The 15,766-nt window shown below is 40.7% G+C and overlaps 1 protein-coding gene across 5 annotated transcripts in view; it reads left to right on the top strand.

Annotated features, from left to right (window-relative positions):
• The window catches only part of LOC146500758 (protein TANC1-like), a 119,852-nt gene that overhangs the window by 68,965 nt on the left and 35,121 nt on the right, over nt 1–15,766 (top strand). For all 5 annotated transcript variants that reach the window (XM_085136288.1, XM_085136287.1, XM_085136285.1 and 2 more), the window contains 3 exons: nt 1,040–1,173; nt 3,683–3,872; nt 8,666–8,992. In XM_085136288.1, the coding sequence (XP_084992414.1) occupies nt 1,040–1,173; nt 3,683–3,872; nt 8,666–8,992 (651 nt within the window). The remainder of the gene's footprint in view (nt 1–1,039; nt 1,174–3,682; nt 3,873–8,665; nt 8,993–15,766) is intronic.

Raw genomic sequence — 15,766 nt, 5'->3', positions numbered from 1 at the left:
TATCTGTGTATTGGCATTTGTATGCTATTTGCATGCCAATGATGTTTGTCTGGTGGTCTGATTTTGAATTGACTCGGGCTTGGCAGCACATTATGCCACTGGACTTGTTTGTATTTAATCAGATTTACGGTCAACATTATTAATAGCTGCGGAAGAATGGAGGTAAAGGAGAAAATGAAGTAGAGGAGGAGAAAGAGGTGCTGCCAGAGAGATGAATAATAAGCTTTTTGTACCTCGGACATTCTCACTCTCTCTCCCGACATCTCCATCATCGGTGTATGCTTGCCTTTTTGACATCACTAAATTGCAGCATCCACATTTGAGTTGCTATCCGCAATGGATTTTGACGATAAACCCAGGATTTTGCATACACTGTTATTATTTGTCTGCTTTGTTTTTGGTTTAATATGTAAAAAAAAAATTGGTTTGTGTAAACAGAAAATAGATTACAAGTTGTCTCTTCCTTGTTGGTGGCACCCCAAGCTTGAAATTGCAATCTAAAGTAATTTTAAGGCTTGAGAATGAAGACCACAGACAGTTCAAGTTTTGTTGCAGGAAGCAGAGGTCCACTCATTGATATTCAGAGGCTCTATGAATGAGAGCTGTAAACAACCCGAAAGCCCTGGAATTGCCGATCGAGGCATGTTGTAGGGCGCTCAATCACTCACTCACTCACTCACTCACACCCAGTCTCCGTTTTCTTACAATGCTGGATATTCACATGTATTCACTTTCTTTTAGAACTCTCACACACTAGCCGTGGCCGCACACGCTCACTCTCTCTTTCCTCTCTTTCCTCTGTTTCTCGCACTCTTGCTCTCTTTCCTCGCCTTCTCTGGGTCTGCACCACATCAGCAGCAGCTGGGAGAGTGCAGCATAGCATTTCAGAGCAGTGTTGAGGAGGGCAGGGCCAGCAGCGTGGCCTTGTGTGGGGCATCCAGTGTAGAGGAGGAATCTGCCTGCTAGTGTTAAGCATTTTTCTCTCTCTCGCTCTCTCTCTCGCTCTCTCTCTCGCTCTCTCTCTCTCTCATATCTGTAGATCTGCAAGCGGAGAAACAGCCAAGCTCCTCCTCCCCTGCCACTCAGGAACTGATGACAAGACTGGGCTTTTTACTGGGAGAAGGGATCCCGGGTACGGCACGCATACCTATGGATGACAAGAATGAAAAGAAGGTATTTCATTTTCTCACTCCCCTCCAGCTCCCCACCATACTACCTTCAGCAGCTGCTGCCATCGCTGCAGCACACACAGAGAGATAGAGGACAGAGAGAAAGCACAAGGGGAGAAGCTAGTTGTGACAGTGTTTCACTTGAATGGATTTTTTTTCTTTTTCTTTTTCTTTTTCTTTTTCTTTTCCTTTTTTTTTTTTGGCAGCTTTATTTTTATTTTTTCGTGTTCATTATGGACGGGGTTTTAAGAGGCACCTTTGGAACTTGTTTTCTTGGGACCTCAAGCAACGGTAACTGTCACACTGTTTTGTTTGAACTGTTCAATCTGTCCTGAAGAAAAGTAACTGCCTATTCAAAATTGGCTGCATGTGATTTTATTCCCGTGCATGCTTTTCAGCATGGCATGCTAGTCTCCCAGTAACTTGAGTGCTATTCCAGGGGCTCTTGAGTGTGTAACAAGAGTGTCTGAGTCCGGGTACAGAAATAGAGTTGTGTTAGGTCTGAGCCTCAGTTTGTTTGGCTTTACTAATTAAGCTGGGCTGTCTGAAGAGCAGAACCCAACACGTTATGTTTTCATCTCGTGCCTTGGACCGTTTTTGACACTGAAGTAGCAATTCTAGGAATGGATGCAAAGACTTAGAAAGCATTTTATGAATTGTGTTCAGTAGTTGGGATGTGAAAAGAGGAGACGGGCGGTCTGACTCTATGTAGATCTGTGTTCTCGGAGTTCATGTGAAGAGCAGCACGTTATTGTCATCTGTCAGCAATTGTCTTTTCCACTATACTGCTGTTTTACAATGTGCCTTTAACTGTGTTTGTTTTTAGTTTTGCCTCACAGAAAATTAAATGTCAGTCAGGTGTTAGACTTACTGTGTTTATTGGGTGGGACACAGCCTGGAGACTTGAAGTTGACTTGGAAAATTTTATATAGTTATATTAGCATTCCTCAAGATATTAGTTATGCTGCCAGTCATTCTCCCTATTCTTCATCCCATTCTTCTTCCCTATCAGCTTGCCTTTGCACTAGCCTATGGTCTAGAATGGATAAGCATAGGTGAGCTTACTTTTTTGTGAACTCTTGTTCATGTTTTTGGGTTGCCAGTCTGCCACACCCAAATTTTTCAGTAGTGCAGGAACATGTATAAAAAAACACTGTGCTGTACCAGTACAGATGTTAACCAAATATTAATATCATGTTAATGATAAACATATGATATTATAAATGATTGCTCTTTTTGTATGGTTTTTACAGATCTGGTTACATTGCCAAGTCATTAATTTGCCAAAAAGACAAAAAATAAAGAGTTAGTTGTGAATTTGACCAGTAGCATTATTCTGCTGTCAACAGATATCAGGAAAATACTATTATAGTAAATATTTTGGCCACAATAATTGTATTGTGTATAAATATTGCGACAACCCTAGTTGGGGAAATGCACATGTTATTTGCACCTACTTGCAGTAGCATAACAGTAACATAACTGTGAGTAGTATAACAGTCTACTAGCAGTCTATTATGCTTGTGAAACCAACTATGGCTGAGCCACCCCACTCCCCCAGGCAACAAATAAATCTCCAAAAAAGGGTTTAGTTTATTCTACATGGGGAATAAACAAAATTGAATTTTATTATTTAATTCGAGCAGTCCTCACAACAGTAGAAGTGTTTTATTCATGCAGCGAATGATAAAATGTCTGCATGTAATTATTTCTCTGATTTGGCTTAGAACCCAACAAACTTTGGAGCGCTACTAAGCTGTATTAGGGACCATCTTTTGTGTGTTTTCAATTGTAAAGTCAGTGCTTTTGTATGCTAAATAAATGGGCCTGTGGTGAGAAAAGTTCAGTTTTTGTAATTTTGTTATGAGACTAGGGCAAAAATTGCTTTAAAACCTACTAAGTCATAATCAGTTGTTGGAAGGTGTTGCTTTGCATCTCATTGGGGCAATGATAGGCTACACTGTATTGTGTTTGGATCCAGTTAAAGGAAGATGGGGAAACTGGACAAACCAGCTTTAATTTGGATTTCTACGGTTGTCGGTTATCTCAGACAAAGATTTAGCTGTTGTATGGTTGTCAGACAGGCTGGATGACCTAAAAAAAAAGGGTGTTTATTGTGTTCACACAAACTAAAGACTACTTCCCTTGTGAAATACGCTTCAGACTTATTTTGGTTCCTCTAGACATATGAGTGTGTAATTTTTAAGCCTTGCTCCATTTATAGTGCTTATGGCCTTCGGCTTGTGTGTCATGCTCGCTTGTTTATTTGCAAAGGAATTTTTTGCATTGCTTTCACATGATCCAGGTCAAAGTAGACAGTGATTTTTCTCAATACTCCTTCCAAATAAGGTTGGAAAATTATTTTTTGTTGCTTTTTTTTTTCTTGTCTTTTCTTGTTCAGGCTACAAAAAAATGTGAACTTGTTGCCAGCTGACTTCATTCTTCATTGACATATTAGTAAAGTACATTCTTGGTGTACCTTAACCCCCTTTTTTCATCTCTCTTCTCCGCAGTGCTCTCTGACTAGCCAGGGCATCAGCCCCTGCTCCACACTAACAAGCAGCACGGCGTCTCCCAGCACTGACAGCCCATGTTCCACCCTAAACAGCACCACGAGCCGTCCCCCACTCAGCCGCTCCAGCCCCTGTGGGACCATCACCAGCCCCAGTTCCACGCTAGAGAGCAAGGACAGTGGGATCATAGGTGAGGAAGAAAAGCCTGTTTAATAGCTCCCACATTATTCTCAGATTCCAACTTTTACAAGAAAAAGGTTTATATTATATTAGTTTTTAATAACAATGCACACCACACATGTCATCTAGAAATATAATTCTGTTTATTTAAACTAATTAGATTTTATTCAAATAAAATGTAAGTCTCATTTTTGCATTTTTGATTTTTCTATCATCTTGGGATTTTTAGACTTTAGATTAGCTGTTTGTGTTGTCAGAGGCGAAAATGCTGAATGTCCATGTTTCTGTGCTCTGTAGTGAACAACGGGTAACCCGCCATTAGTAGATCCAGTCAATCATTTCTAAGCTGCTTGTTTGAAAAGAACTCCTCGTGCTGTTTATCCTGCAGTCGCATTACCACAGCTAACTTTTCCCCTTCCCGTGGAGCAGTGACATCTTGTTCAAGTTGATTGAATTACTTGTTTCTTTCATTGTTTAGTTTGAGAAGATTCACTGAATTCTTTAAAAAAAAAAAAACATGTTAGTTTAATGTGAACTTTCTTTTTAAAAGACTGCTGCCTGTGAGTGTTTGCCGTTTCTACCTACTGACACAGCTCAGGTCCTCAAAGGTAACCTGTAGAGTTTTGACCTGATGCTGATCTGTGAAGCAATGTTTGCATAAGTGGTATTGCGCTGATGCCTGGCTGCACTAATATGCAAATTAATATAACGTTGCTCCAAAATGTGTATGCCAGCTAAAGATGTAACACCATTGTAGTTATTAAAGATGACTGTTTTTTTTTTAAGGAAGCAAAAGAAGATCAGATCAGATGAGCATGATGTGTCTACTGGAAACAAGTTGAAAGAATTGTCTAATAATGAGTTGCTGTGCATCCACACTGCCTGACATATTTTACCTTTACAAATAAAGCAGGTACAACAGATTCATATACCAAAACAAATGTCAGGAACTTCACCAGATCACAGGGCATTGATCCTTTTTCTCTCTCTCTCTCTTTTTTCTTTTGTGTTGATCTTTGCTCATACCAAGGCTGCTGGCTTGGGGCTGGCTATGAGCTCTGGATAGCTTTAACTTTAACAACATCTTCTTCTTCCTTACCTTCTTTAAAATATTCAATGTTCAGCTGGGTGAGGGTGATTTAAGGGTCTGTGGAGTTTGATGTTGGAAACACAGTGAGGCGGTTTGCCTCTAACAACATGTTAGTGTGTGTGTGTGTGTGTGTGTGTGTGTGTGTGTGTGTGTGTGTGTGTGCGTGTGTGCGCCTATATGTCTGTGGCACTGTGCACGTATATGAAACTAGCTGGCTTGTAATCAGACATACTGGAAGCTGATCAGCCAGTCACTACTCCATGTCGAGAAGTTGAATATCGTCTGATTCCGATCCCTGGCCAGTTGATTAGTCCATTTGTACTTTGTACTAAGGATCTGACAGATTAAACAACATTTAATGTTGACTTTGAAGGATATTTGAATACTCTTTACGGGGTAATGTCTATAGAAGTTCAGGGTTGCGCTGTATGCATTTAAAAAATGTCTTACTTTGTTCATAATCTAGCAGCTATACACACACACAGGTGGAAGTAGGTGGCACTTAAATTTCATTTAAATGAATGGTCTTTGATTAAACTGTTACTTTTCTTATCATCTCTTTTAATCCAAATTACATAAATCTAAAAAAGAAATTTTCAGTGAAAATAATTTCTTTTGTGCATAGCTCAGAAATATGGCCTCACCATTGCCTCCTCATTTAGTTCGCATGGACCTGTGCAAATTAGTCCCCACCTCACCCTTTTAGCCATGTGCCCTGCATCACTGAGCAGCTTGGTGCGAGACGCACTAGTAGCACAGCTCATAGCAATGACAAAAATGTAACACCAGCCTCCAATTTATCACTTGTAGCTTACCAGTACCTGCACTGGTTTCTGGGTTTGATGAGAACATTAATAATACCAACAGCTCTGTTGATTCCTTAGTAGTCTATTAGTTTGCACTTTAGCATGGACACCCAGTCCCCTTTGCAGCGTTGCGTATAATCACTAATCACTTCCTGTGATGCTCTTCTAATTTTAATTTGCAATCTGACTTGCTTCATCTGCACTATGAGTTAGAACAAAGAAAACACACCTGTCCAGTGTCAGTCACTACTCATTGTGTGAAACCTTTTGGAATTGAATACCATCTGCGTCACATTATATTCATCCTTCAGCATGTACGTCATTGGGTTTAGACAGAGCTGTTTCGGTATGAGACGGCGTTAAGGTGACAGTTGCCACAGTGTGACGCTGTGCTGTATCTGTAGTAATAGCCCTGTAAGATGTCAGGGGATTTACTCAAGCTGACAGGAAGATGGCATAGTCTATTGATGCATTAATTCAACTGCCGTTTCTACTCACAAAGCCTCCAGTGCCTATAAAAATGCTGGGATTCCATTCTGAGTGAGGAATGAATAGCAAATTGTAACTCTATGATGTTGTATTTATCCACTTTCAACCCCCCCCACCACCTTTTTTTCCCTGACTGCACTGCTAGAGGACAGGGTACCAGAGTTTTAAACTTTTCCCTTGCCCTGATATTTGTCTGATATTCTTGAACTAATAAGAATATCAGACTTGCTGATGAAAATTCTAGTTATGCACGAGAAAGTAATGCATGCCAAAGCAAGATCCAACACAACAGTTTGGATTTCCAATACTCCAGAGTTGACATAAATGATTACCATGATTCAGTCATTCTGCCCCCCAAAGCAATATCATTGCTAACGTGCTGAATAATTTATGTAAGCTGCGATATAGTATCTTCCAGCTTGCAGCTTTGACACCACCCAGGATAAGATGTGCATTGGTGCCAAATGCGTTGCTGTCAGTTGCACGCAATTACGTTACTTTAGTTAACTCAAAATGAGTTTTGTGAGAGAATGCCATCTCTGCAAGTGTGGTTGTCAACTTCAGTAAGCAGGTTTCAGGAAAGTTAGTGAAACGAGCTGGTATGAAGTCAAGTCATGCTGCATAAAACCCAGTTCTTAATGGAAATCGGTGCCTCCGTCTCCCTCAGCTCTTTGCTGTGGTCACAGACAGATTGCTGGGAGGGTGCATTAGCTGCTCAAACCCACAGACCCACACAGACGTGCAGAAAGTAACACTAGTTGTGCATCAAAATCTGTCAGTAATGAAGACGTTATGAGCAACTATCAAACACCTGAACTTTGAAACAGACAGAACACAGTTTTGCAGAAATGCAGCATGTGCTATAACTATGGTCAGCTTGTTTTCCTTTCTTTATCCCTAATTCTACGACCCCTTTATTGCACACCCATTACAAACTATGAAATGCCATGTGCATGTAATTTTCGAGTCTAATTAGCTGTGTATAGATATCCTTTGAAGCTGTGACTGACTGGCTGCTTCACTGCTAACAGCAGATTCTTGAGCTGTATCTGCAGCAGAGGGCTTTTAAATCTGCAGCAGAGCGATGTTAAATTAAATTGTTACATCGGTGACTATGGCATGCTAGTCTGCTATGTACTTGAGTGGGCGGGGGGAGTGTTTTTGGGAAGGGGGTGTAAAGTACCACTGGTCTACAACATCCCACCCACACTCCTTAATAAAATTGTGCAGGAAGGAAAAGAAAGAACAAAGTCACAGTGCGTCCACAAGTCAGACTGATGCCTGTGATTAATGTTCTCTGTTCTTTGAAGTTTCACTTTGACTCTGATTTCAGAAGCACATTAATTTGGCTTTGTTTTGCATTAAAAGCTCCTTGATGGAATTAGTGAGACTTTGCAATGTCTTAACATTTACAAAACAGCTCCCTCAAAAGGTCCTTCATGAGGGGCCTGGACTTGACTGCATGTAGTTGTTTATAAAATAAAAATTCAAATTTTCACTAAGCTTAAATAAATAATTACATATTCTTCTTAGCAAGGTCCTGCAGTTTAGCCAGTTAAGCAATAACTAGAACTTCCTAAAGATCACGATGACTTTTTTAATGCCGTGGTCCGAGCAGGATTTATCGTGACTGCTGCCATGAGAGGACTTCATGTTTGCCCAGGAAACCAGCGCAGGAATCACAGGGTCCAAGATGTGTTTGTTGTATTAATATTAGTGGTGATGCAACGTGCTGCGCCATTATGAAATCCAGATTAGTAGTGTGTGATGCAAACATGGCCAGCTGGCTGGCCGGCTCCAGTCCACTAACAGTGCTGATGTTCCTGTATCCAGCTGCCTGTCATCATGGAGAGCTAGCCCATTCCTCAGCTTTTAAGATTGTGGTAGGTCGCTGTGTTGGCTCGAGGGGAGATTAAAGGAGTTCTTCTTCTAGAAGAGACACCTGTCTAAACTGAAGGGGTAAAAAAAGTCCATGTTTTATTTTATATCGTTTTTCCTGCTCTTTTGCATTTTCCCTTCCGACTAGTTGTTGCTGTTGCAGTTGCTGTTTGCACTGGATAATTCCAAATCATTCAAACACTGATTCTTAACAATAACAATACATTACGTTCTATAAATCTGTGCAATATTACTTTCCGAGTTTCACGAGTATAGGAAGACGATCGCTGTAAATATAAAATGAGCTTCTGAGAACTGTTGATAGGGCAATCAGCAAAACCACCAAGCCACTCAAAGTTGAAAGTTCCATTACAGCTCGGTGTCTCACTAGAGATTAAGATGGATAAATGTTCATCGCATATAAAGACCATTATTCAGATATATCTTGTGCCTCTTCCCCTCATTTCACCTCCCTCACTTGCTGAAAATCCCTTCTCTCTCTCTCTCTCTTTTTTTAAAAATATTTAAATCTGCTCTCAGCCACCATCACTAGTTCTTCAGAGAATGATGACCGCAGCGGCTCCAGCCTGGAGTGGAGTAAAGATGGCAGCCTAAGAGGCAGCGCTCGCCATGGCCTGGCACAGAGCGTGCGGGCGGACACCTGCTCTCCTGTGGCTGAAGAAGACTCCAGCAGTGCCACAGCAACACCTGCAGACACCCCATCCGGGACAGACCAGCAGCACCCTAACATATTTGCGGGTGCTCCAGGGCCACCACACCCTCCGAGTCATTCACCTGAGGGACCCATTGCATACCCGCCACAGACATCAGCTTCCCTCATGATGCCGAGGCCAAACTCTGTAGCAGGTAAGACTCCTTGGTTTTTGAGGTCTTGACATCTGGAGCTCAAGAAGTATACAGGAAATGCTCTGTATACTTTTCATCTGTGACTGCATTGTGTTGCCTGTCGAGATTGTAACCCTGAGACACGACCTGTGCCAGAGGCTGACATGTGGCATGTCAGTTTAATCCAAGCGAGTGACAGACACCGAAGGGTGAGAGCATCTGTAGTAGGTTTAGAACAAATAAGAAGTCAATAGTTCAAAGAAAGGACTGTGCTTTTCAGAATAGGAGTATCAAGGCAGAAGTTTGGGATTAGACAGCTGCTGTGTGGTGTGGCTCGCCACTGCCTCGCCATGTCAAACCTAAGCACACGCTCCGGTCTGGCTGATCTGTTCTGCATTCCTGCCCTGGAGCCTCCCTGTTGTGGTTCAGCTTACCATATCCACACAGCTGTCACAGTTGTTGGTATTTCCCCCTTCACCCCCTTTTCCCTTATGTCTTTTCACCCATTCTATTCCCAGGTCTCCTCATACCTTATTGCTTTTGACCTTGGCCTATTTTTGGTGAATCAAACAGCAGTACGTTTGGCATTTTCCTATATATAATTTTGCCTAAATGTAGTTTGTAGCTAAGCTGACAGTATGAGTCATGTACAGCTTTTATCATCCACTCACTCACCCACCTCCCTTCTTTACTCCTTATCCCATTCAGGGTTGGAGGTGTTGTCTGGAGTTTATCCTAGTGGGGTACACCCTGGACAGGTTTGACTAGAGATTCGCAGACCCCCCCCCCCAAATTACCTTTCAAATGCAAAAGACATGATCAAACTTTCCCTCAAGCTGCAGTAAGTTGCACGATCTTCTCACACTTAGTTGAAAATAAAGTGCTCTGCTATTGCAAAGAGGCACAAAGAATTATACCCAACTGTCCCTGACATACTTCACACTAGCAACATGTTAGCATGTAGCTATAAGTTTGATTGCAACTATTTGCCTGCACCGCTGTGTACATGTTACGCATGTACATAGACTCGGTGCATCTGTATTTTGACATGTAAGTGAATCTTGAACTAATGAGGAGTATATTTTATGGCTCAAATGTTAATGCAAGTTTATGCTAATGATTTTACTCCATAATCAGCAGGACTGCCCATGCTTATTGATAGAATGACTGTACACTTGAATAAGCGTTGACGGACCAGAGTGGTATGTTAACTGTAGGGCTGTAGAAACAAATGAGTGAGACTACTCACTGAGTCCCACTCAAAGGAGCAAACAGAAAGAGAGGAAAAGACAAACCGTTTAGAGCACAGATGAAATGTTTGTTACATTGAATTTTGAAAGCAGACAATTCTGCCAGTGAGGCAAAATCACAGCAGGGGCAACCTGGGTTGAGCTGTGAAAAGAAGCATAAAAACATGAGTGACTCAGGTCAAACACCTGGCCTAGACAGAGATGACTCAAAGTTTAAAAAAAAGACCTCATAAGACTTTTTCCTCTAAAATCTCCCTTGAATATGTTGTTTTGCTTTACCTCTTTAGTCTGTATGTAGCAGCTGCCAATGCTTTGAAGTTCAGATACTTGACTCCTGCCTCCCTTGAGTTTATTCTTGATGAAATATAGTAACAGTTCCCGTGTGTCTACTTCTAGACTGTTTTCTCTCTTTGATAAAATCTAGTCCCAGTTCCTATTCAACATACCAGAGAAATGCAACTGTGTAATGTCCACTCTAGGCCCTTACAATTAGAAGCAGGTAAGCAATTTAACTTGTGAAGGTAGTAATAGAGTAAGATGGGATGAGGACAAGCTATAGAAGAAGTAAGGAGTAGTACATGGTAGGCTCACGGTACTGATATTTCCTTGCATACCATAGCTCATAGCTTGCACATGTATTTTACACAGTGGCCACTGCTTTGATATTTTCTGCAGCCCACAGTTGGATCTGTTCCCTGATGATTCTATTGTTCCAAGAGTCCGTACCATTTTTACATCTCATCATTATTGTGTGTGATATAAACCTGGACGGTCCAGGCGCAAAGTGGCTCATAAAGCTTAACAGACCAGAAAATGTTTGGCTGTTTATGTGTGTTGGTTTGCGTGTGAGCACCGGTGTGCTTGTGTCTGTCTGTCCTCCCAGAGTTTATGGGCTGATGTCATAGTTATGCTGTGTTGCCCTCTGAGACCGGCAGAACACGCACCTTAGATTGGTTCAGGCCATAAATGAAGTTGTCTCATCGCGTCCTTGATGCTCTCTCCCAGGGTTTCATCACACAGTGTAAAATCTTTCTTGGGGTCACAGCATAGCAGAGACGGCGCTTCTGTTTCTGTTCAAGGAAATTGTATTCAGTAAAAAAATCCAAAAAGTAACGAGTCTAAAGAAGCAATGAGAGAAAAGAATCTACCACGGTGAAACATAATATGTATTCATCATTAGTGCATTAATTATGTGTGCCAGAACATTGGTGACTATTGTTTGTCCTGTGTTTGTGAAACAGCATATGAAATAACGAGCTGTCTGGTTAATCTATAAATTTCTCTTTATTTTATTGATAGATATTAAATAGGAGCACAGAGATTAAAGGCAGAAGCAAACAAATAATCATGAGTTCATGTAGGGCATAATTGCTTCATGCTACAGTGTTGCTATTAGTTTTTAATTTTATCTTATGATTATCTCCACCAAAAAGACAAGGTGCTAGAAACATTACCCAGAGTGACTGAAATTATGGCATGATATAGTTGCTGCACATCCATAATGTGAATCTCCTGTTTCACTACATCCCAAAGGTGCTCTATTGGATTGAGATCTGGTGACTGTGGAGGTAGAGTGAGTACTGTAAACACGTTTCTATAGACAGAAGATGAGCACACTTTAGACACAAGGGATTGACGTGGTTAACAACAATACCCAGATGGCCTGTGGCATTTAAAACCATGTTCAGTTGGTACTAACAGGCTAAAAAGTGCAGAGAACCACCACCAAGAATGGATCAATGCTTTCATGTTGTTTAAGCTAAATTCTCACCTTAAGCATTCAAGTGTCACAGCAGAAATCAAGACTCACCAGACAGTTGTTTGTAAAATTGCTCGTCGTCGGACAAAGGTCACACTTTCTTAGTGTCGGAGTGTATTTTGGCCATCTGTCTGATGCCAATCAACAGATGCATTGCTGGGCCTCTTGAAGTCTCCGTATTCATGTAGAAGGAATGTCTGCATATTGCTGAGAACTGTCGTTTGCACTGCCTTGATGTAGCATGTAGCGTGGGTGTCCCTAGGTTTGGGTGGGAGCACCACTTTTTGGTGCCAACATGTTCTGTGAAAAATTGCACAAATGTTACAAGAACAACATGAATTCATTTAGATTTGTCTTTAGCAGAGCTTTATATTAGGGATTGTATATTACTGTCCACCTCCTAAAGGAAACTGTTTTCTGCTGAGGCAGATTTAAAAGGTTGTTAAAATTGTTACTGATTTTCATCTGGCATCAAAATATTTCATTTCAAGATCTAATACTTGAAATAATCTACGTGTAATCGTGTTTACAACAGCTGTTCATTAAATCTAACAAACGTGGCAGGTGCATTGGATGTAAGATGCACTAAGAGCCTGAAATAAATGGGAACAGCTTTTTCCCGGGCTTCCAGGTGCTTTGTGAACTTCTCTATTTCAGCTCCTGTTAAAGTGAAGCCAGTCCTCTTTTCAAAGTCAACCATTAAAAGTCTGCTGAGACAGCTTAAAACCCACAAGCAGCATTTTCTCCTAACCTGCTCCTTAACAATGTTGCTAATTTGTACTTGTGGTTTTCGAGTTGTTGATATTGAATTTTGGGCTAAATCTTTTTTCTCGTTATCTTGGTGCAGGATTATAAGTTACATGGTATAACCATCAGTAGCAGATGCCAGATGAGGGGAAACATAGCAGTTACTTTAACACATTTTTTGATAAACTGCCCTGTTTCCCCCAAATAGTTCCATCAAACCAAAAAGCAGTGCTGTGGTAAATTAAACTTGTGGTAAATTAAACTTGATGTTAAATTTCAGCATCAGAATTAGTAATAAGCAAACTTGTAAATTAACCCTTTGCTCTGGTGTTTTCTTTGTGTTATTATTTGCAATCCACTATTTACATCTATCTGTCGCCTCTATTGTAAGATCTTTGTAAGAGTTGTTGATGGAATTTCACCTCCTCTCTGAGGTGATATACTCAGTTTATAAGAATCCTAATTTTGAGTAATTGGAGTTGAGCTTTTTTCTTTTTTTTCTCTATAAAGGCTTACAGAGTCAAAGGGCCATATTAGTGTTGGCCACTGGAATTCCATGGTTTTGAAATCTTAGCCTGAGCTGCTGTGGTTGCGTTTCTCAGACAGGGAGATTTGAGTGAGGGTCACCGTGGCGGAGGAATGGTGCTACAATGCTTGTGTGGTGTTTAGCTATTCAGCAGAGCTTTGTGGTTTGAGACAAAGTCAGGTATGGTGCACTCATTGCTCGCTTGTACTCCAAAGTCATACATTCCTCTGGCAAAGCTCGTGCGCCGGGCTCTCTTCACGAATGATAACGGAGCCAAGACTGTGGACTGCTGACAGGCAAAATCAAGGATATGTTGTTTGTCTACTAAAACACTGATGAGGTAACATCTGAATGCTTTTGTGTTTTATTAGAACGACTAAAATCATCTTAACCTTTTCCACATAAATACAACCTATGATTTAAAGATGTTTGCAAAGGTCACACAGTAATTACAAACTCATAAAGTGGCGTAGCCCTTAAATTTAATAATCTCACACTGATTTATCTCATTTGCCCTCATTTGCTGTCAATAGACCACATGGTTTCTGAGACCATGTGGTCTATTGTATTGTTTTAGGCTGTGTTATCATGTTTAAAGACATGCCAACAGTGTGTGCGATGTCCCCAGGTAGACACGGGAGTCACTTCTGCTTCCGGCTTCATGTATATATTGATCTGTTTAGCGCAGAGTTTAAAATGAAAACAAAAAGAGGAAAGAAAGCCCATTCATTTTCTCGAGCATTCTGAAAAGGTCACAGAGACATCTTCTAACGTGTCCTTTTTTTCAGAGAATTGTTTGGTCCAGCTGTCACAGCAGGAGAAAAATAAAATCTGTTACAGATCAATCAGTTTGAAAGCTTCTTTTAAAATTGTGCTTGTTGGCACTCCATTGACAGATTAGGGCTTATCAAATGCCCAATCTTAAAAGGAACAGAGCGTTAGCTAACCACAGAGGCATTTATATATATGAAATAGCTTATGGAGCAGTTACAGTGGTGGTTTGTTTTTTTTAAAGTAAATGTTGTTGATCTTAGCATAAGGCTATGCAATTATTACAATAATAATTATCCCTTAATATTTACCACAGTGGGAAGCAGGCACTGTGTAATAAAATAGTTACCAAATATTTTGCTTCAGACTAAATGTGCAGAATTAGTCTTCAAACCTCTGTCCTTAACCTCTTAGTACCTGGCGTCCACATATGTGGACATCACATTTTGGGTTATTTAGACCAAAATACTCAATTCTGCTCTACAAGGGCCTGATATCCACTTACAAGGACATTATACTGCTACTGTTCTATCAAAATTTTAAACTAATATCCTCATATGTGGCTCTTATTTTTCATAAAAACAAAAATAAGGTAAAAAAAAAAAAAATCTGGTAATTCTTTGTTTTTACGATTTTTTTCATCGGGCCCCAATGTGACCAATATCAAAGAGAAATTAAAAATGCATGCCGTGGAAGAGTTCAGGTCTTAGGAGTAATAGGCAGACAAATGGACCAAACATCAGTGCGTGCTGATATCAGCCTCTTTGCAAATAAAACAATGTTTACCGATATGAGGGATCAGGTTTTCTCTTTTGTGCCACATAAATGCTGTCTGAATGTTCAAACGTTCGTCATGAAAAGCTATTAAGGTGTGTTTATGCCAGCAAAATCAAACCAAATAAAAAGAAAATGGGTATTTGCATTGGCTATCAGCCGAGAACAGCCAAGAACTGATTTATTCATACAAAATCACAAAATGGGTAAAGTGTAACTGGCTACTATAAAAACAGGAAGATATGTGAAGGGAGTATTTGACTCCCTTCTCCTCTTTAGTAGATTCACCTTGTAAGGAGGCGAGAGGGAGTCAAGTTGGGGAGGGAGGGTGGGGGTGGTTAGAGCAAAGGAGCTCAGTCCTCTTCTCTGTTCTGTCATGGGAAACACAGAACAGGAGGTTTTCAAAGGGCAGATGTGCCCGAGGAAAAAAGAATCCCATTTTCATCAGAATACAGTCTTGACACATTTGTGCAGCTTCAAAGTGACTGCAAGTGCAGACTTCAAGGTATCATATGTATGTTTTATCAATGAGTAGAGGTGAGGAAGAATAGGAGGGAACTCGGGAGTAAAAAGAGGAGAAGAAATGAAGGGGAGGATTTGAGGGATGAGGAGGAATCGCGTGGGAATTCTTGGCCTTGGGAAAAAATGTTGATAACGACTCAACAAAAGAGAAATGTAGTTATGGTGCTGGGTGCGCTGTCTGCCACGGACGTGAATCAAGCAGTCTATGCAGCTATGCAGCTCCTTTAGCAAGTCAAATTCGGTATTACGTGTCTGTTGAATAAAACTCTACTGTGCTATTTATTTTATTCCATGCAAAACAAAGAAGGAAAGGGAAGGGGGGGGAAATAGACTGACATCTTGCGGCCCTCCTATGTCAGCATGAGGATTTAGTGGCGATTTGTTGCATAAAGCTGGTTTTTCTCTTTATTCTCTTTTGAGTCTTGTCCATACCTCCCACAAAATCC

Source organism: Neolamprologus multifasciatus, chromosome 16 (genome assembly GCF_963576455.1).
Source record: "Neolamprologus multifasciatus chromosome 16, fNeoMul1.2, whole genome shotgun sequence".
NCBI classification, from domain to species: Eukaryota; Metazoa; Chordata; class Actinopteri; order Cichliformes; family Cichlidae; genus Neolamprologus; species Neolamprologus multifasciatus.
This window is presented reverse-complemented; position numbering and strand designations above follow the sequence as displayed.